General features: G+C 37.7%; 1 protein-coding gene across 2 annotated transcripts in view; it reads left to right on the forward strand.

The window, feature by feature from the left end:
- The window catches only part of CCDC150 (coiled-coil domain containing 150), a 92,151-nt gene that overhangs the window by 48,335 nt on the left and 23,286 nt on the right, over positions 1-20,530 (forward strand). Inside the window, exons 14-16 of one of the 2 annotated variants that reach the window (XM_069577906.1) lie at positions 201-314; positions 7,827-7,910; positions 17,882-17,989. In XM_069577906.1, coding sequence (XP_069434007.1) covers positions 201-314; positions 7,827-7,910; positions 17,882-17,989 — 306 coding nt within the window. Of the gene's footprint in view, positions 1-200; positions 315-7,826; positions 7,911-17,881; positions 17,990-19,050; positions 19,375-20,530 lie in introns of those variants that run through there. The other variant, XM_069577907.1, reaches the window with a different exon arrangement.

The following is a 20,530-nucleotide window of genomic DNA, read 5'->3' on the forward strand; positions in this document are numbered from 1 at the left end:
TATAAGTACCAAGTACCAGAAGGACTTCTGATAAATGCACGCTATGCAGTTGGTTATAACCCACCTGCTAAAGACAACTAGAAAAGCAGGGGAACTTGTTCATAAGATACCATTTATTTTATGGTTAAAAATGTCATTTTAAAAACAAGACAGTATTTTTGGATCTGCATAGATTTCTTTTCTCCCTTTGTTTTTCAAAGGTAGACATAAATGCATTAACCCGCAACGTGCAGACTCTAGAGGAAAAGAATAAACAACTGACAGATAAGATTGCTTCCCTAGAACTTGAGCAAGCATCTTCTGATTACCATTGGGTGGGTATAAAAAGGTCAGTCTAAAGTAGGAATTAATGACTAACGAGTTTTTTACAAATCAGAAATTAGGAGATGGGTTTCTTCATTTGTTTGTATTTTGATAATTATCACAAGTCCTCAATAACTAAGCAGGCCAAGTATGTCAGAGAGCCCTACAGTATTCAGGCAATAGAAGATTTAAGAGAACGAGAATTGAAAGCAGCTGTTAAACATCTGCCTACACAGATAATCTGTAATGATGAAAAGTACCAGTATTTCTAACATTTTAAAATGCTTTCTTTTCCATAAATTGTGAGAAAGAAACTTGTATTTTTTTTTCCCCTGACAGTTCTATCTGTTGGGAAATCAGTAGTAAGTTAGATTTCTTAAAGCTGTTTGACAAGGTCATTGCCTTACAAATAAATGAAAAAGAAAGTGAAAGTGAAGCCGCTCAGTTGTGTTTGACTCTTTGTGACCCCATGGACTGTAGCCCGCCAGGTTCCTCCATCCTTTGGACTCTCCAGGCAAGAATACTGGAGTGGGTTGCCACTTCGTTCTCCAGGGGATCTTCCCTATCCAGGGATGAACCCAGGTCTTTCACATTGCAGGCAGAACCTTTACCATCTGAGCGACCAGGGAAGTCATTACAAATAAACATTTAAGTCTTACAACATCTCCAGGTGAAGGAGACTTAAAGAGATTGTTCTGTTAAACAGCTAGTAAGTTTTCTGTGTGATTTTGAATACTTCAGTTCAGTCACTCAGTCGTGTCCGACTCTTTGTGACCCCGTGAATCACAGCACGCTAGGCCTCCCTGTCCATCACCAACTCCTGGAGTTCACTCAAACTCATGTGCATCGAGTCGGTGATGCCATCCAGCCATCTCATCCTCTGTTATCCCCTTCTCCTCCTGCCCCCAGTCCCTCTCAGCATCAGGGTCTTTTCCAATGAGTCAACTCTTCACATGAGGTGGCCAAAGTATTGAAGTTTCAGCCTCAGCATCAGTCCTTCCAATGAACACCCAGGACTGGTCTCCTTTAGGATGGATTAGTTGGATCTCCTTGCAGTCCAAAGAACTACCTATTTCTCCTATAGTTTGGAATTCAGCTTTCAGAATTCCAAAGAAGATGTGAAGTCTGTCTTAATCTGAGCTAAATTCTTTCAAGCTCTGTCATAAGCTGCTCATTACTTCAACTATGAAAAATTACAAAAGCTAAATCTAAATCCTGTTAGTTTTCATGCCCCTGGAGCCAGACTATTTGTGTTTCAATTTTGGCTGTGACCTTGGGTGTGATCCTTAACGTTTCTGAACCTGAGTTTCTTAATCTGTCAAAATGGGGATAATACTATTATTAGGAGGTTGTTGAGATTAAGTTAATACATGTACAGCATGTAGCACATTGCTCACATTTATTGAATTCTTAGTATCTCATCTGTCCCTGGAAAAAGCCTGTTAAGTTCCTTTCGGAGCAACAGGGTGTTGTAGCTCTAAATCCTGGGACTATCTCAGGCCATCCCTCCCTCCCTCAAAATTAAAGATTCATCCTTGTCCTTTGCTAGTTGGCCAGACCTCAGCTGGGCTTCTCTACCCACCAGGTTTGTGTCTGTCAGTGTGCATGGTTCTTTCATGCCTGTACTGCCAGTGAGCAGACCTGTGGCCTTATCCTTTGAGTAACTTTGACAAATCTTGCAGGTAACTTGGTCAGTGTTGATTCTTGCCTGTTTACCATACCTCTTGATTAAGGTCTCGCAGTAATTACCCATACCTCAATTCCAGCTTACATGTCTCTACATAGAATCTTCTCTAACCAGGCCTTGTTGCAGTTGGCTGTAATGAGTCTTGAGGAAAGAGGTAGAGATTTTACAACTTTTATTTTTTTTATCTGAGCAATATCATTAAACCTATTGCCATTCATTGCTGGCAGTATATTTTTGTTTTTTAAAAATGTACGCTTAATCCTCAAAAACTACCCTCTAGCATAACCTCTTAGAGAAGGCAATAGCAACCCACTCCAGTACTCTTGCCTGGGAAATCCTGTGGACGGAGGAACCTGGTAGGCTGCAGTCCACGGGGTCGCTAGGAGTCGGACACGACTGAGCAACTTCACTTTCACTTTTCACTTTCATGCATTGGAGGAGGAAATGGCAACCCACTCCAGTGTTCTTGCCTGGAGAATCCCAGGGATGGCAGAGCCTGGTGGGCTGCCATCTCTGGGGTCGTACAGAGTCGGACACGACTGAAGTGACTTAGCAGTAGCAGCATAATCTCTTATTTTTAGAGATGTGCATATGAGTTTGTGTCTTATATGCCACACCATAGATTTAAATTCAGATCCAGTTTTAACCCATGGCTTCATTTACTGTGTGACCTGGACAGATTCTTAACCTCTGTGGCCCTCAGTACCAAGGGGATCGTCCCTGTGGAACTCCCCTGAGGGTTCCCACAGCCTGCTGTGCATACTCATTAAAATAGTTACTGTTACTTCATAAATTAGAAATTGACCTGTTTCATGCCTCTGCTTTCATACTGTTATAATGTAAGAATAGTTACTTATTTCTATACTCCCTTGCCCAGCATAGTGCCCATACATAATAGGTGTTTAAGTAACCTTGGTTGGGTAGAACACAAAGAGGGTCATGTGTATCATGCCAGGCTGTGAGACTCAAATGTGATATTGTGAGTAAAGTGCCAGTTACAGGGCCAACATACAGTATCCTTGTATAAATATCATGCTCGTTTTCTTTTCTCACACTTGCTTATGTTAGGTTTATGTTTGCCATTTCAGCCTTTAGTGACAGTGTAATTTTAAAAAATTTTTATTGAAGTATAGTTGATTTATAATGTTAATTTCTGCCATACAGTAAAGTGATTCGGTTTTACATATATATATTCTTTTTCATATTCTTTTCCAAATTACAGTTTATGACAGAATATTGAATATAGTTCCCTGTACTATATAGTAGGACCTTGTTGTTTATCCATCCTATATATAATAGTGTGTATCAGCTAACCCCAAACTCCCACTCCGTCCCTCACACTCTCCCTACTCCCCTTTAACAACCACGAGTCAGTGAATGATGGTGTAATTTAAGTCCATTACCACAGGCCATCATGAAGGGAACCACAGTGAGAAAAGATCCAAATGTGGGAAGTTTACTCTTTCTGGGTTCAAATTAAATGACTAGTTTCTCCACTTTTTGTTGGTGTTTTAAACATACATTTTCAGATGGTAGCACCAGAAGGAAATAGAATTATTTCCATATACAACTAGGATTTTAATGACTTGAAATTAAACGATGTATTAAATATATTAGTTCTTAAAACTCGGATGACATTTAGTCAGTATACACTTGTGAGGGTGACAGAATTGGTTCCCTCTGCATGGGCTCATGTCATACTGGTTGTTAATAGCATAAAATTCTTACTTACCCGTCTGCTTATAAAATAGCTTTGTTGTTGTTGTTCAGTCACTAAGTCATGTCTGTTTGTGACCCCATGAACTGCAGCACACCAGGCTTCCCTGTCCTTCACTGTCTCGTAAGAGTTTGCTCAACCTCATATCCACTGAGTTGTTGATGCCATCCAGCTATCCCATCCTCTGTCACGCCCTTCCCCTCCTGCCCTCAGTCTTTCCCAGTATCAGGGTCTTTTCCAATGAGTCGGGTCTTCACATCAGGTGGCCAAAGTATTGGAGCTTAGGCTTCAGGATCAGTCCTTCCAATGAGCATTCAGGGTTGATTTCCTTTAGAATTGACTGGTTGGATCTCCTTGCAGTCCAAGGGACTCTCAAGAGTCTTCTCCAACACCACAGTTCAAAGGCATCACTTCTTTGGCATTCAGCCTTTTTTTATTGTCCAGCTCTCACATCAATACATGACTATTGGAAAAACCATAGCTTTAACTATACAAACCTTTGTCGGCCAAGTGATCTCTCTTCTTTTTAATATGGGGTCTAGGTTGGTCATAGCTTTCTTCCAAGGAGCAAGTGTCTTTTAATTTCATGGCTGTAGTCACCATCTGCAGTGATTTTGGAGCTCAAGAAAATAAAGTCTGTCGCTGTGTTCATTGTTTCCCCATCTATTTGCCATGAAGTGAGAGGACCAGATGCCATGATCTTAGTTTTCTGAATGTTGAGTTTTAAGCTAACTTGTTCACTCTCCTCTTTCACTTTCATTAAGCAGCTCTTTAGTTCCTCTTTGTTTTCTGCCGTAAGGGTGGTGTTATCTGCATATCTGAGGTTATTGGTATTTCTCCCAGCAGTCTTGATTCCAGCTTGTGCTTCATCCAGCCTGGCATTTAGCATGATGTACTCTGCATATAAGTTAAATAAGCAGGGTGACAACATGCAGCCTTAACATATTCCTTCCCGAATTTTGAACCAGTCCATTGTTCATGTCCATTTCTAACTGTTGCTTCTTGACCTGCATGTAGGTTTCTTAGGAGGCAGGCGAGTTGGTCTGCTATTCTCATCTCTTTAAGAATTTTCCACAGTTTTTTGTGATCCACACAATTAAAGGTTTTAGCATAGTCAATGAAGTAGAAAGAAGTAGATGTTTTTCTGGAATTCTCTTGCTTTTTCTGTGATCTAATGAATGTTAGCAATTCATTCTGGTTCCTTGTATATTGCTAAGATTATTTAAACAAAGGATAGTTTGAGTTCAGCATTCCACAACTCAGAATCTGAGATATTCACTCATTTAAATGCTCTCTTTCTAATTTCTGGTGTCCCATCAATTTTCTTAAGTATAGGGCCTGTTTAAATGGTAATTTAAATTACTACCTTAACATTTACCTTAAGTTAGCAAAAAAGGAGGACATTATTTCCAAAATTTACTTAAAAAATTAAAGAATTATTTATGCCTTTGCCTAAAAAAGGAAATTTTATTGAGGAAAATATTGCCATTATTTAAAAATTTTGTATAAGAGACCCAGACTCTCCAAGTTCTTTTGAAAACATAAAAGTCTTCAACATTCCAAGAACACAGAGTATTTTTGAGTGTTCTTATGTGTAATAGCATATTTTTCGTTAAATCCAGCTCTTGATTTTTATAAGCTTTATGTATAGTTTGCAATGCTTTGGGCACCTTGATTTATAGAACTTGGAACTGAATTTGAAATTTTAAATAGTTAAGCTTTTATTTCATTAGTTATATGGTGTAGCTTTGTTTTTGTAGTGTTATCAGCCATCCTTGTAATATATTTTCTGCTGAAGACTTGATCAAAACATAGCCCCAAATGTTCATTTGTGGGATGATTTTACATTTTTTACATCATAGTTTCTAAAATGTTGTATTAAAGGAGGGCTGTATGTCTTCCATAGACAAAAAAATTAATGTTATGATAATATATCGTTACTGGCCTCCTGTTTATTGCTAGCAGTCTACATTTCTGTTAGGTTACTTTGAAACCGATACTTAATTGGTCTTAATGCTTTAAAAAAAAATTGCCTTGGTGGGAGCAACACACAGTGATTACAAGTGAAACTTTAGAAAACTGAAAGTGTGAATCTGTATAAGTAAGTATGAAATGAATATCTGATGTGGCAAATGCCTGGGTGGCCATGCTAGTTAGTAACCCACTGACCCCTAATGTTGGGTGTACATGTTTATATCAGATGTGCATGATTTCATAGCAGAACTATCACTATAATTTCTCCATCTCTTTTTTTTAAGTCTAGAATGTCTAAAATGGCTTAATTCTTCTAGTCAAGGGAACTACCAAGAAGACGATGCTTCAGACTAATGTGATTTCTTGTATGCTGTCATGAAAATATTTGAACAGGAAAAAATGGGTTACATGTTATATAGTAATCTAGTTTGGAATGTTTTTTTACTTTTATTTGGAAAATATTCACAATATTTAAGATGAAATAAAGTATACCACAGATTGGCTGTGTTGAAGACAGTGAGGAGCATCTCTTGTGTAAATTAATATCCCAACATATATGTTTTTATCTTTAAAATTTGCCTAAAGTTGAATATAAATTCTTTGGCTTTAAATGCTAAAAAGGAGCCTTGTTCTGTTATTCACAGATTAAGCAAATATAAGCCAGAAATAATGATTTTGTCAGCATAGGATATTTACCAACATCAACAAGACTTTGAACTCAAAATTAACTGCAAATGATCCATAGTGCAGCTAGTTGGCCTCTGTGATTAAGAAGTTGTGTTCTTAGTCACATTTGCTTTTGTGTGTATTATCCCTACCATGAACTTATAAAGGTGATTTTGGCTTAATGGCAAATATCAGTATTTTCTGTTATTAAGATACAATAGTGAAACTGATTGTGGAAGGTGAAAATTTCCATCTTCCAATCACTAGTAGTGTTCCTCAAGTATACCAGTAAGGTCCAAAATTTAATCAAGAGAATCTACTTTATACTTATATCTTCTGAAAAGGTGAGCAAAAAGGCATAGGAAAAAAATAACTGTCATTATTAAAGGTTGTTTTAATGCCTAAATATGTGATTTCATGAAATATAGAGGCTTCAGTAATATTTGTTATAGGTAACATTGTGTTGAGTACTTTGTCAAACAATGTTTCCAACAAGCATTTCTTTTGCTTTTTCAGTTTTTTTTTCCCTAACTGCCTTTTAACTATGGTAACTGAAGTGTCTCCAGTTGTCCAAGTAGTTGTGACCATTTTCTTAAAGAGCTACAGTTATCCCTCAGTATCCATGGAGGATTAGTTCCAGGACCCCTGCAGATACCAAAATCTGTGGATACTGGAGTCTCTTATATAAAATGATATATTTGCATATATTCTACACACATCCTTCCATATCCTTTAAATCATCTCTAGATTGCATATAATACCTAGCACAATGTAATGTTATTGTAAGGAGTTGTTAGTTGCCCATATGTGGCAAATTCAAGTTTTGCTTTTTGAACTAGCTGGAAATTATTTTTTTCCTGAATATTTTCCATCCACAGTTGGTTGAACTATTGGATATGGAACCCTATGGATACTGTAATCCTCAAACTGCATATCTGTAACCACTAGTAAAACCATCTACATCTGGCTTAGATTGCAACTACAAAGGGATAATTTATGTAACAAAAATAGAGTTAGGGAACAAAAACAAACTCTGTGACTCTTCAGGCACTCATACTTCATTAGAATTTTCCCTATGTGTTGCCGGGCTTCCTGGGTAGCTCAAACAGTAAAGAATCTGCCTGCAATGCGGGAGACCTGGGTTTGATCCCTGGGTCAGGAAGATCCCCTGGAGAAGGACATGGCAACCCACTCCAGTATTCTTGTCTGGAGAATTCCACAGACAGAAGAACCTGGTGGACTACAGTCCATGGAGCTGCAAAGAGTTGAACACAACTGAGCGAATAACACACACATAAGTGTTACATATTACACTATGATCAGCTGTCTAAAGAAGGACAAAGATGTAGCAGTAGCAAATAAATACGAATCCTGGATTCATTACTGTAGAAATAGTAAGGGTGTAAATGCTTGTTTAAGAAGAAAAATAATTATTCATTCTATGTCTAGAGATACTGATACCTATGTTTGTTTTATTAGCTTGCCCAACAACAGGTGGAAAACGTCTTGGGAAAAATTACTGACAGTAAAAATAAACTGGCCTATGAAAAGGGAAAACTTCAGGTATGAAATTTCATTTTCTGATTTTTTGTCTCATTTTCTAATGCCAATTGTGAAGCTAAATATTCCTGGACTTTGAAGAGGACCTAGCTCGGTCATTTACCAGTTCTGTAACTTTGGACAATTTTTTAAACCTCTGTAAGCCTGGTCCCTTATTCACATCCAGCTGACCTCTATTTACACCCTTATAATATAATGCTGAAACCTAAAAGTGTGATCCCAAGGTTCATTCTGTGACAATATGAAACTTTATTATAATTATTTTAAACGCATGAAAGAATTAAAGATTTTAAAATTTAAAAAATAAAAAACTAAAAAAAAATAATTATTATTATTTTATGCATAGTCATTTGCTGCCAATGTAGAAAGCCTATGTTCTGTCTCTTTTTATTGAAGTTTTGTTGATTTCCAATATTATATTAGCTTTGAGTATACAGCAGTGATTCAGTATTTTTATAGATCATATTCTAAAGTTATTATAAAATATTGGCAATATTTCCTGTGCTGAACAACAGAGTCTTATAGCTTATTTTATCCATAGTCAAGATTTACAGTTTCAGCTCCTGCCCCACCGCTTTTACACACACTGGTTCTGGTTACCCTCACTCTGTTCAGGCACAGGGCTGGGTTTGATCCAGCTCCATCTCCCCCCGTCGCTCACTCTCCTTGACAGTGCCAGCCTTTGCCCTAGTGGGGAGCTGCTCCAGAGAATGAGGGTCTGGAGCTGGTATCTGGTGTGGGCTCGGTCACCTGTTGGGGCCCCAGCCTAATTTCCACTGGTTTCCTCTGCCTTGTTCCTAGGAGTAAGCAAGCCTGTGTGTGCTCTTTAGGAGTGGGGTCTGTTCCTTACAACTCTCTGATATGTCCCACTGATTTTCAAACCAGGTAATGGGACTCATCTTTCCAGTGTTGGTCCCCAGAACTGCGATTCCTAATATGTGGCATGAGCCCCAAAATCCCCAGGGAGGATCTCTGAACCTATGATATCGCTTTTTTTTTCTGTGTCTCTACTAGGGGCACAAATCCTGACCGGATCATGTCTCCCTACCAAACTGTGTTTGTCTTTCTTTAGAGCCTTGGTTGTAGACATCTTTCTCCAGGTTCATTTGTTTTTAATAAGAGCTGCTCCACATATAGATGTATTTTTGATTTATGTGTAAGGGTAGATGAGCTCAGTGTTGTCCTACTCCACCATCTTGGTTTTTATCACGTATGTTTTCTTTTTTGCTGAATTTTTCTAACATTCCTAAAAAGAAATAATCCTGGAAATTAGGTCTCAAGGCAATGGAATTGACTTGAATGCATAAGACGATTCTTTAATTCCATGTTCTTTAATTTTATTGTTTTAATGTAGGTTTTGCCTCTGTAGTATCTACAGAGCAGGAAACTTGCCACTGATATAACTAAGTCTGCCTTAAACCGACTTTGGTAGAAACACTGAAGTCTGAATTAATGGTTCTTAGCTTCAGGTACTGGAGAAGGCAATGGCACCCCACTCTAGTACTCTTGCCTGGAAAATCCTATGGACGGTGGAGCCTGGTGGGCTGCAGTCCATGGGGTCACTAAGAGTCAGACACGACTGAGCGACTTCCCTTTCACTTTTCACTTTCATGCATTGGAGAAGGAAATGGCGACCCACTCCAGTGTTCTTGCCTGGAGAATCCCAGGGACTGGAGAGCCTGGTGGGCTGCTGTCTATGGGGTCGCACAGAGTTGAACACGACTGAAGCGACTTAGCAGCAGCAGCTTCAGCTATACAGTAGACTCCTCTGGGGAATTTTAAAAACACCTCATGCTGGGAAGTGTATGATGTCTGCCATTTACTTTCAAATGAATCATTAAAAAAATATTAGTTTTTTTACATACATAGGAGAAGTGATAGATGGATATATGATAAGCAAGTATAAGAATGTAATGGTTAGGGATTTCCCTGGTGGTCCAGTGGCTAAGACTCTGAGCTCCCAGTGCAGGGGCCCGGGTTCAATTCCTGGTCAGGAAACTAGATCCCACATGCCACAGTGAAGATTGAAGATCCTGTGTGCCATAACCCAGAAGAAGCCAAATAAATAAATAAATAAAATTTTTTTTAAAAAAAGAATGTAATGGTTAAATTTGGATGGCAAGTGTCTGTATGTTTAAACATTTTCAAAATAAAAGGGGAAAAATCCCCATGAAAAGGCTTGCACCCCAGAGCAATTAAATCAGAATCTCAAAGAGTACGTTATATAGGCTTTAATACTTTTTAAAACTCCTCAGTGATTCCATGGTGCAGCCATTGAGCACCACTGGACTGAATGCTATGAAGCAATGTCTGGTTAGGCTTGGCAGCTATAGAGCTGATAGAATGAGTAATCTCACTAGAGGCTTGCCATGTACCTCAGCGTTAATCTTATCTATTCAAGGGACTTAGCCATCAGGTTAGCAGACATGATCCAGGACAGAAGCAGCAGGAGAGCTGTTTGACCACTATTTGCATGCTTTTAATTAATATTTTCTGGAGGCAATGATACATTTAAGTATAATCTATACCTGTGTAATCTTGCACAAGTCTTAATTTTCTTGAGTTTCATCTTAACCTATGAAGTGAGCTGGGGAAGCACACCTCTCTTACTTTCTCACTAGAAAAGACTGTGTAACAGGCTGGATATATAGATTATTACAGGCACAAAAGAACTTTCTCCTTTGTGAAACTAATGGTCTCATAGAAACTATGGCCCATAATATTGACCTTCTTTTAGCTTTCCCAGGAGAAATGAAGTATATATTTTTGTGTGTGAGAAAAATCACAAACACTCATAGGCAACTTGAAGCCAAATTTTTTCTGGGCATGGAATACATTTTAAGGTTTGTTAGTGAGTCTGATGTTACTTTTCTAACATTTTAAACCTCAGTTACACATTTGAGATTATCCTTATAATCTTAAGGAAAATACGTGCCTTTTTTCTGCCTGTATTCCTAGGGCCAAAGTGTTTTGATAGTCTTTGAAAGCTGAAACATTTTTGAAACTATTGATTCACTGGTGTTTTTATGTCAAGCTTTGTGTTGAAACATGGCAAAGATACTGATCTCATCAGCCCAAGGGAAAGTGCTCTTATATAGCATATTGGTGGTGGTGGTGGTGTGGCTATCATTACCCCTGAGCCACCAGGGAAGCCCATATAGCACATTACTCTTTTTAATTGAAATATAGTTAATTTACAACCTTGTGTTAGTTTCTGGTGTGCAGCAAAGTGATTCTGTTATATATTCTTTTTCATATTATTTTCCATTATACTTTATTATAAGATACTGAATATAGTTCCCTGTTCTGTACAGTGGGAGCTTGTTGTTTATCTGTTTTACACACAATAGCTTGAATTCTCCAATCCCAAACTCCTAATTTAGCTGCCTCCTTCACTGTCCCTTTTGGTAACCAGAAGTTTTTTTATGTTTTCATGCCTGTGAGCCTTGTTTCTGTTTTGTAAATAATGTCATTTATATCATATTTGGCTCAGACAGTAGAGAATCTGCCTGCAATGTGGGATGCCTGGGTTCGATCCCTGAGTTGGGAAGATCTCCTGGAGAAGGGGAAGGCTACCTACTCCAGTATTCTTGCATCGATAATTCCATGGACAAAGCAGTCTGGCAGGCTATAGTCCATGGGTTCTCAAAGAGTCGAACACAACCAAGTGACTTTCACTTTCATATCATATTTCAGATTCCACATATAAATATCTGTTATTTTTCTTTTTCTGTCTGACGTCATGTAGTTTGATAATCTCTAGGGTGATCCATGTTGCTACAAATGGCATTATTTTGCTCTTTTTATGACTGAGTAATATTCCTTTGTGTGTGTGTGTGTGTGTGTGTGTGTGTGTGTGTTCGTGTGTGTGTATGCATGCACTATATTCTTTATTCATCTGCTGATGGACATTTTGGTTGCTTTCATGTCTTGGCTATTGTAAATGATACATTATTCTTGCCAGGTAATGTAAAGAAAGAGCTGCATACTAAGCATAATCAAAATAGTCTGTTTTCTCTCAATTGGATTATAATTAATTAAAATATTATGTATCAACCATATTAGAAAAGATTGCATTTTTTTAAACTAATAATATAAATACTGGGTTTCAGGTGTTAATGTAGACTGTCAGAAACTGCTGCCTCACATTCAAACTTGATTTTGATTTGATATTTGGTGCTGTATACTATTACATTATCTAAATATGTCCAAATGTATTTATCCTTTATGTTGATGGATATTTAGGCAGTTTGCAATTGCTTACAAACAATGCTTGTATGATGAATTCTTATACATGTCTTTGTACACACATCCAAAGAGTCTCTAACTATAATTCTTAGGAGAATTACTGGGTTGTAGCTTGCCAATGCAGGAGACATAAGAGACACCAGTTCAATCCCCGGGCCAGGAAGATCCCCTGGAGAAGGAAATGGCAATGCCCTCCAGTATTCTTTCCTGGAGAATCCGATGGACAGAGGAGCCTGGTGGGCTACAGTCCATAGGGTCACAAAGAGCCTGACACAACTGAAGTGACTTACCATGCATTCAGGGTGTGCATAAATTGAATTTTACTAGACTCTCTCAAATTTCTCCTGAAAGTTTAGAAAGCAGTCTGTATAAGAGAATGTAGAATGACAGTGTTACGAATCTTATAAAGTAGATGAATCTCATAAAATAATACTACATGATGTTTTAAAAGTCAAAGCGTTAGTCACTCAGTTGTGTCTGACTCTTTGTGACCCCAGGCTGTAGACTGTAGCCTGCCAGGCTCCTCTGTCCATGGCTGTTTAGGGATACATTTATAGTAAAATTATTTAAAAGGAATGTAGCAAACTCTAGAATGGGAGGAAGATATTTTTTGGATTAGGCTACACAGAGGTATATTTGTATGTTTTATTCTTTCTCAGTTGAGTGATGGATAGATGGGCTGTTACTATATAGGTCTGAAAGATTTCTATCACTTTTTTCCTTGTCTTTAAACATATGTCAGTTAGTGCTTTATACTCACTCTAATCTACCATCAATCCCATCACTCTTATACCAGCTGGATTCAAATATTATCTTAGCTACTTGGCCCCTTATTATAAGCAGCTGCTTTTATGATCTTAGTTTAAAGATTATTTAAGAGTTTTGTTTCAGTAAATCTTATTAAGCTATAACATACAGAAAAGTACACAAGGTACAGCTCATGAATTTTCACCAAGTAAAAGTATCCATGTGACCAGCACTCAGAATAAGAAACAGAATGTTCCTAGAACTCATTTCATAACCTTTTTCAGTCACTGTCTCCCATGATGTTACTGTCCATCATCTTGACTTCTATAGCCAGATTAGTTTTACCTGTTTTGAACTTTATATAATTGTAACAGAATATACTTTTTGTGTCTTGTTTCTTTCACCCAGCATTATAATTGAGAGATTCATCCATGTTGTTCATTGTATTAATGCTTCTTTGGCTTCAATTACTGCATGGAATTATATGAATGTTATTAAGAGTGCTGTGCTGAAGTTATCACAGTTTTATGACTATATTATCATATTTCAAGTCAAAATACATAACTTTGGCAGTTCGGGTTGTTTCAGTTATGAAACTCAATCTAAACTATGAAGGCGCTAACATTATAGGCTTGTCCTACTTAATTTCTGATTTATCATATGTACTAAAAAAAAAAACCTAGGAAATTTCTTAATAGCATTCATTTAGAATGCTTGCACTAGGAAACACATAAAAATAAAAATAAGTTTTTCTTTTCATCGATATCTTAGGTGTCTCACAGTTTCTTTTTTGTTTTGATCTGTCCTGTGCAGCATGTGGGTATAGTTCCCCTGCCAGGGATCGAACCTGCGCCCCATGCACTGGAAGCATGGAGTCCTAACTGCTGTTATATTTTTTTAGTTTTATATTTCAAAATATATATAACAGGCAGTAGTGGGGTAAGGAATTGAGTGGCACAGACTACTGTGCATAAAATAAGCTACAAAGATATATATTGTATATCACATGAAATGTAGCCGATATTTCATAATAATGAAATGGAGTGTAATCTTCAAAAATTGTGAATCACTGTGTTGCACACTTGAAACTTACTGTAAATCAGCTGTACCTCAATTTTTAAAAATACATATCTCTATATTTAAATCATTTTAAATAATAGGAGGAAATGACCTTGACCTAAATACTGCTTTTTTTGAGACTGCCTAATAAGCTGGGTATGGAAGCTATTTTTCCTGGATTTAATGACATAGAAACATCAGATCTCTGAGGGTAGCAGGATTTATTTGCTTCTATGTTCTTCCCCATTTGAATGTCCTGAATTAAAAATCGTTTTAAAAAGAGACCCACTGCAAAAACTAAAGTGGCTTATAGATGCTAATATGCCATCTAACAAGTTTCAGAGCATTTTACTGAGTACCTTGAGGCTGAGGGTAGGGTAATTACCTGAGAAAAATTACCCACAAAAAATGATGTGTGTTTTGCTTGAAGAGAGGCAAATTTAAAATTCTTTGGGTGTTTATCAGTGCTTTTCCACAGAGTTCTAAGATTAACAGCGGTTTGCTTTTATTTAGAATGAGAATAATTGTTGCATCGAAACACACCTTTAGAGGCAGCCATTCTAATTCTGAACCTTAAGTGAAAACCACTTAATGGGAGCCACGCAACATGTTTTATACTGCGTTGTTCAGTCACCAAGTTGTGTTCTACTCTTCATGACCCCATGGCCTGCAGCATACCAGGCTTCCCTGCACCCCACCATTTCCCAGAGTTTGCCCAAGTTCATCCAACCATCTCATCCTGTCACCCTTTTCTCCTGCCTTCAGTCTTTCCCAGCATCAGGGTGTTTTCCAGTTAGTCAGCAGTTCGCATCAGGTGGCCCAAAGTATTGAGCTTCAGCTTCAGCATTAGTCCTTCCAATGAACATTCAGGGTTAATGTCTTTTAGGATCAACTGGTTTGATCTCCTTGCTGTCCAAGGACTGTCAAGAGTCTCCTCCATCATGGAAGTTTGAAAACATAAGTTTTTTGGCATTCAGCATTCTTTATGGTCCAACTCTCACATCTGCACATGTCTTACTGGAAAAACCCAAGCTTTGACTGTATGGACCTTTGTCAGCAAAGTGACATCTCTGCTTTTGAATACACTGTCTAGGTTTGTCATAGCTTTTCTTCCAAGGACCAGGCTTCTTTAATTTCATGGCTGTGGTCACTGTCTGCAGTGATTTTGGAGCCCAAGAAGAGAAAATCTGTCACTGCTTCCACTTTTTCCCTTTCTAATTGCCATGAAGTGATGGGACCAGAAGCCATGATCTTACGTTTTTTTAATATTTTAAACTGGCTTTTTCATTCTTATCCTTCACCCTCATCAAGAGACTCTGTAGTTCCTATTTGCTTTCTGCCATTAGGGTGGTATCATACGCATATCTGAGGTTGTTGATATTTCTCCCGACAATCTTGTTTCCAGTTTGTAACTCATCCAACCCAGCATTTCTCATCATGTGCTCTGGTATAAATAAACAGGGTGACAGTAAATAGCCTTGTCATCCTCCTTTCTCAATCCTGAACCAGTCAGTTGTTCCATACAAGGTTCTAACTTTTGCTTCTTAACCAGCATATAGGTTTCTCAGGAGACAGGTAAGATGATCTGGCATTCCCATCTCTTTTAAGAGTTTTCCACAGTTTGTTATGATCCACACAGTCAAAGGCTTTAGCATTGTCAATGAAACAGAGGTAGATGTTTTTCTGGAATTCCCTTGCTTTTTCTATGATCCAGCAAATGTTGGCAATTTGATCTCTGGTTCCTCTGCCTTTTCTGTATCCAGCTTGGGCATCTGGGAGTTCTCAGTTCACACAATGCTGAATCCTAGCATGTAGGATTTTGAGCCATAACCTTACTAGCATGAGAGATGAGGGCAGTTGTCCGGTGTTTTGAACATTCTTCAGTACTGCCCTTCTTGGAAATTGGGATGAGGATTGACCTCTTCCAGTCCTGTGGCCACTGCTGGGTTTTCCAAACTTGCTAACATGTTGAGTGCAGCACTTTGATAGCATCATCTTAACGCTCTGCTGGATTTTGATCACCTCCACTAGATTTATAGGTATTTTTCTGGGTTTGGGTGACTGACCACACCATTGTGGTTATCTGGGTCATTAAGATCTTTTTTGTACAGTTCTCTGTATTCTTTCCATCTCTTCTTGATCCTTTCTGCTTTTATTAGGTCTTCACCATTTCTGTCCTTTATTGCGCCCATTTTTGGATGAAATATTTCTTTGATATATCCAATTTTCTTTAAGAAATCTCTAGTTTTTCCCCTTCTGTTGTTTTCCTCTTTTTCTTTGCATTGTTTATTGAAGAAGGCTTTCTGTCTCTGCTATTCTGTGGAGCCCTGCATTCAGTTGGGTGTACCTTTCTCTTTCCCCCTTGCTTTTCATTTCTCTTCTTTCTTCAGCTATTTGTAAATCCTTCTCAGACAACCACTTTGCCTTCTTGCTTTTCTTTTTCTTTAGGATGGTTTTGTTCGATGCCTCTGTACAATATTATGGACCTCTGTCCGTAGTTCTTCAGGCACTCTGTTTACTAGATCTAGTCCCTTGAATCTATTTGTCACCACCACTGTGTATTCATAGGGGATTTGACTTAAGTCATACCTGGGCTGGCCTAGTGTTTTTTCCCACTTCTAGTTTAGGCCTGAATTTTGCTATGAGACACTAACGATCTGAGCCACAGTCAGCTCCAGGTCTTGTTTATGGTGACTGTCTACAGCTTCTCCATCTTTGGCTACAAAGAATGTAATCACTCTGATTTTGGTATTGACCATTTGCTGATGTCCATGTGTAAAGCTGTTTTATGCGGTACACTGCGGAAGAGAGAAACAGAAACAGGCAAAGATGAGAGAAAGGATTCTGCTGATGAGACAAGAGAGACTTCCTGAGACAAAATGTGTTTCCATGTAGCCGTTCCCAAAAAAGTTAATATTAGCACTCAAATTTTAACAGTTGCTAAAAATTATCAGTACCTACAGCCAAGAGGAGTATGCCCTTCACATGTGGGAAATAAAAGATTCTAAGAGAGGAAGAAGTTTGTTTAAAATTTTAGATGAAACTTTTTCTGATTCAGAGATAGGCTCAGTAATGTTATTTGCATGAAAGGATTGGAAATAAGAGGAAGAAAATATAGAGAAATACACAATTTGGAGATTTGTATGTAAATAATAATGATTCATTTCCCAGGTGGCACTTAGTGGTAAAGAACCTGCCTGCCAATGCAGGAGAAGTAAGAGACTAGGATTCAGTCTTTGGGTTGGAAAGATCCCCTTGGAGGAGAAAATGGCAACCCACTCCAGTATTCTTGCTTACGGAGAATCCCATGGATAGAGGAGCCTGGTGGAGGTCCATAGGATCCCAAAGAGTTGGACAATACTGGAACAACTTAGCATGCACATTCCCCCAAATAATCATCATCTTTAAAGATATGAATAGTCAGCTTTATGAATTCATTTTCAAATATAATTCAGCCTATAAGAATTCTGTTAATTCAGCTTTTGTAATTCTCTGTTGGTAAAACACAAAATTCTGTATCCTCCTTACATACTGACAATTCTAATTATTTGTACTCAGAAAGGTTTCAGAGTGCTAGATACCACAATTCCTTTAAAATAGATATGAAAATACATTGCCCACAAAGTCTCACTGTCATGTTCATGAACTGTGTTAATTTGGAGTTTCCGTAAGTGCCATAAACCAAATGAGTTATCTCAGTACTTGTATATGGCTACAGCCTACTTTTATTTGTTGAAGTAACTATTTTAGTTGACATAGAATCATTGAAAAATGTAGGCTTGCTTTCTTAAGAATTTGCTGTGATTTTTTTTTTTTCCCAAAAATTCTTGGCTTTTTTTTTTTAACTTTTTTAAAGTGTATATATCTATCTATTTCATCAGCAAGGCTTGTTTTATTGCTCTTCTGTTTTTTTCCTCTAGACAAAAGTTAAGCAGCTAGAAGAACAACTGCATTCTCTTACTGAAACGAGTTCACAGAATGATCATCTACGCAAGTTGAATAAGGCACTAGAAGGCAAATATGCTCAGGTGTGATTAATAGCTACAAAACAGATTGCTTTTATGTTTTCATTAGCTTTTAAGAAACAGGCCTTTCTTCCCACCTTACCATACAATCCCAGGAAGATGAATATTCTCTCACTGTACTCCATTTAACAAACATTTTTTAAAACACCCTCTAGGTACAAAGTTCCACTTAATCCTAGAGGATTTCAGAAAGATGCCAGAATCAGGATTGGGACATTCAGCTTGCTTATGCTCTAACTGGAGGATTAGGAATGTACTCAGTAGATTTTATTATAGAAGATTACAGCTTTCGGAAACAAAATAGATTGTATTGGGAGCATCCTTAGGGAGTGTTATTATGATGAAAGCATCACAAATCATGTTGTTCATAGAAGAAGTGGGTTTTTTTGATGTGAGCCTTAAAACTTTTGGCAGATGCGAGGAACAAGTATCTTTGATTTTTTTAGTTATAGGCAAGGACAGAACTTGGTGCCAGCACGACCTACAACAGCGCACTTGAAAGAGGTATTAGTAGTGAAGGTGCTTACTTGTCAACATGGTGGCTCTTGAGACTGAAAACCTTTCATAAGTCACATAATACTTTAACAGATGAAGAGAAAATTAGACAAATAAGGTATATAAAACATTTAGTGAAGAAAACAATCCAGGAATACGTTAGTAAAAAAAAGTGATTCATTTCAGTGATTTACAATTTACCACATTATCTGTTTATTTTTAATTCTTAACACTCAGTGTTAGCATGTGTAATGTTTGTGTCTATAACACTTGTGTATGTTATACCTCTGGTAACCAAGGAACTAGAATGTATCTTCAGATGGAATGCTGCTAGCGTTCTAACCATCCGACTACACCGGAAAAGGGGGCTTCATTAGATTCGCTTTCTTTCTTCACTAGGACGTACTTCATTCTGGTTATTTTTTTTTCATTCTGAAAGCAAAGGAACACATTTTTAAGTCTATTTCCATCACAGCCTTGTTCAGAACGTTGTGTTGTTTCTCATAGTAGACGGGGCACTGATTGAACAATACTCCCAGGTTTAGTTGGTTTGTTTTCCTCAATTGGTGATGCCTCCAAGAAGAAGGAAATCTCCAGAGAGGCCTGCTTCGTCTAAATTCCTTGAAAGCTATAGGCCTCCTGTCAACAGCGTAAAGGAACGAATTTCCTCAGGTTTGCCCAGTGTTGTGCCAAACCCCACACGCCGTGTGACCTTTGCACCTACCCTGACTTCTGTGAGGTCTTCTCAGGAGATTGGAGACTCTAGGATCTCTCTAAAGACTCTCTTGAATGCCATTAAAACCATGGAGGGAAGACTAGAAGGTAAAATAGACATTCTTGCCTCAAGACCATTAATAAATGATGAGTCACCAAATTTTCTTAATCGAGATTCGGTAAGTGAAGACCAGAAATCATAAAGAAATTTCAGATTTATACAACAATGAAGAAAAGTAGTAACATCTAGAGAGATAAAGTTTAGAGATGTGCATACTAACAAGGAAACAAGCTTCTTCACAAACAGGATAGACTAATGTAGATTGAAACCATCATTCTAGCTATCTCATACTTTTGGACACAGAAATGTCCAATTTGGCTTAACACTAACCATTGAGATTTTTTAAATCTAATTTTCTATTTCTTAAAAATTAGTATGTTAGTAATCTTAACATTTACAGTAAAACGTGTGGATAAAGGTTGATTTTAAAGTAGAAGTACATAAATAGGAGCCCTAATATCTTGCATGCTGGCATATATTTCGCCCAAAAAACTTACTAGAGCACCTATCTTTGTTTCCTATTTAAAAACAGAAAGTACTATAACTTGTCTTAGAGATAACTGATGTTTAGATACTTTTGTTAAGTACTTTGGCTAGCGGCCTTTTCAAATTTATATAAACACTGGTAAAACTGTAAACACTATGTTCTTCTAATGTACTTTTCCCATTCAATAGGTTTTCAAAACGTCTAAGTTACTATTTCTGTACTATGCTTGGATCCCTACAGAAAAAGTATTTTAAATGTTACACGTTAAAAGTTATAGGGAAGTATAATATTGAGGGAGATATGGGGAAAAGGCATTCTTTGTTGATGTTTGGAGTGCCCTCTTCCCACAAAGGACAATTTGGCTTTGTTTACGTTTATTTCTTGGGCTTCCCTGGTGGCTCAGATGGTAAAGAATCTGCCTACAATGCAGGAGACCTAGATTCAATCCCTGAGTCTGATCCCTGGGTTGGGAAGTTCCCCTGGAGAAGGGAATGGCTATACCCAGTCGAGTATTCTTGCCTGGAGAATCCCATGGACAGAGGAGCCTGGCAGGCACAATCCATGGGGTTACAACACAAAAAAAACAGAATTGAGTGACTAACACTTTCACTTTTTCACAGAGGAGCCTGGTGGCCTAGTCAATGGGGTCGCAAAGAGTTGGACATGACTGAAGGGACTTAGCACACACAAACACAATATATAAGATGTATTAAGATATATAAATACATATTATATATATATATATCTTCAGATACATAAGATATATAAATATCTTTAGATATTTAAA

This window comes from Ovis canadensis, chromosome 2, assembly GCF_042477335.2.
Source record: "Ovis canadensis isolate MfBH-ARS-UI-01 breed Bighorn chromosome 2, ARS-UI_OviCan_v2, whole genome shotgun sequence".
Lineage (NCBI taxonomy): Eukaryota > Metazoa > Chordata > Mammalia > Artiodactyla > Bovidae > Ovis > Ovis canadensis.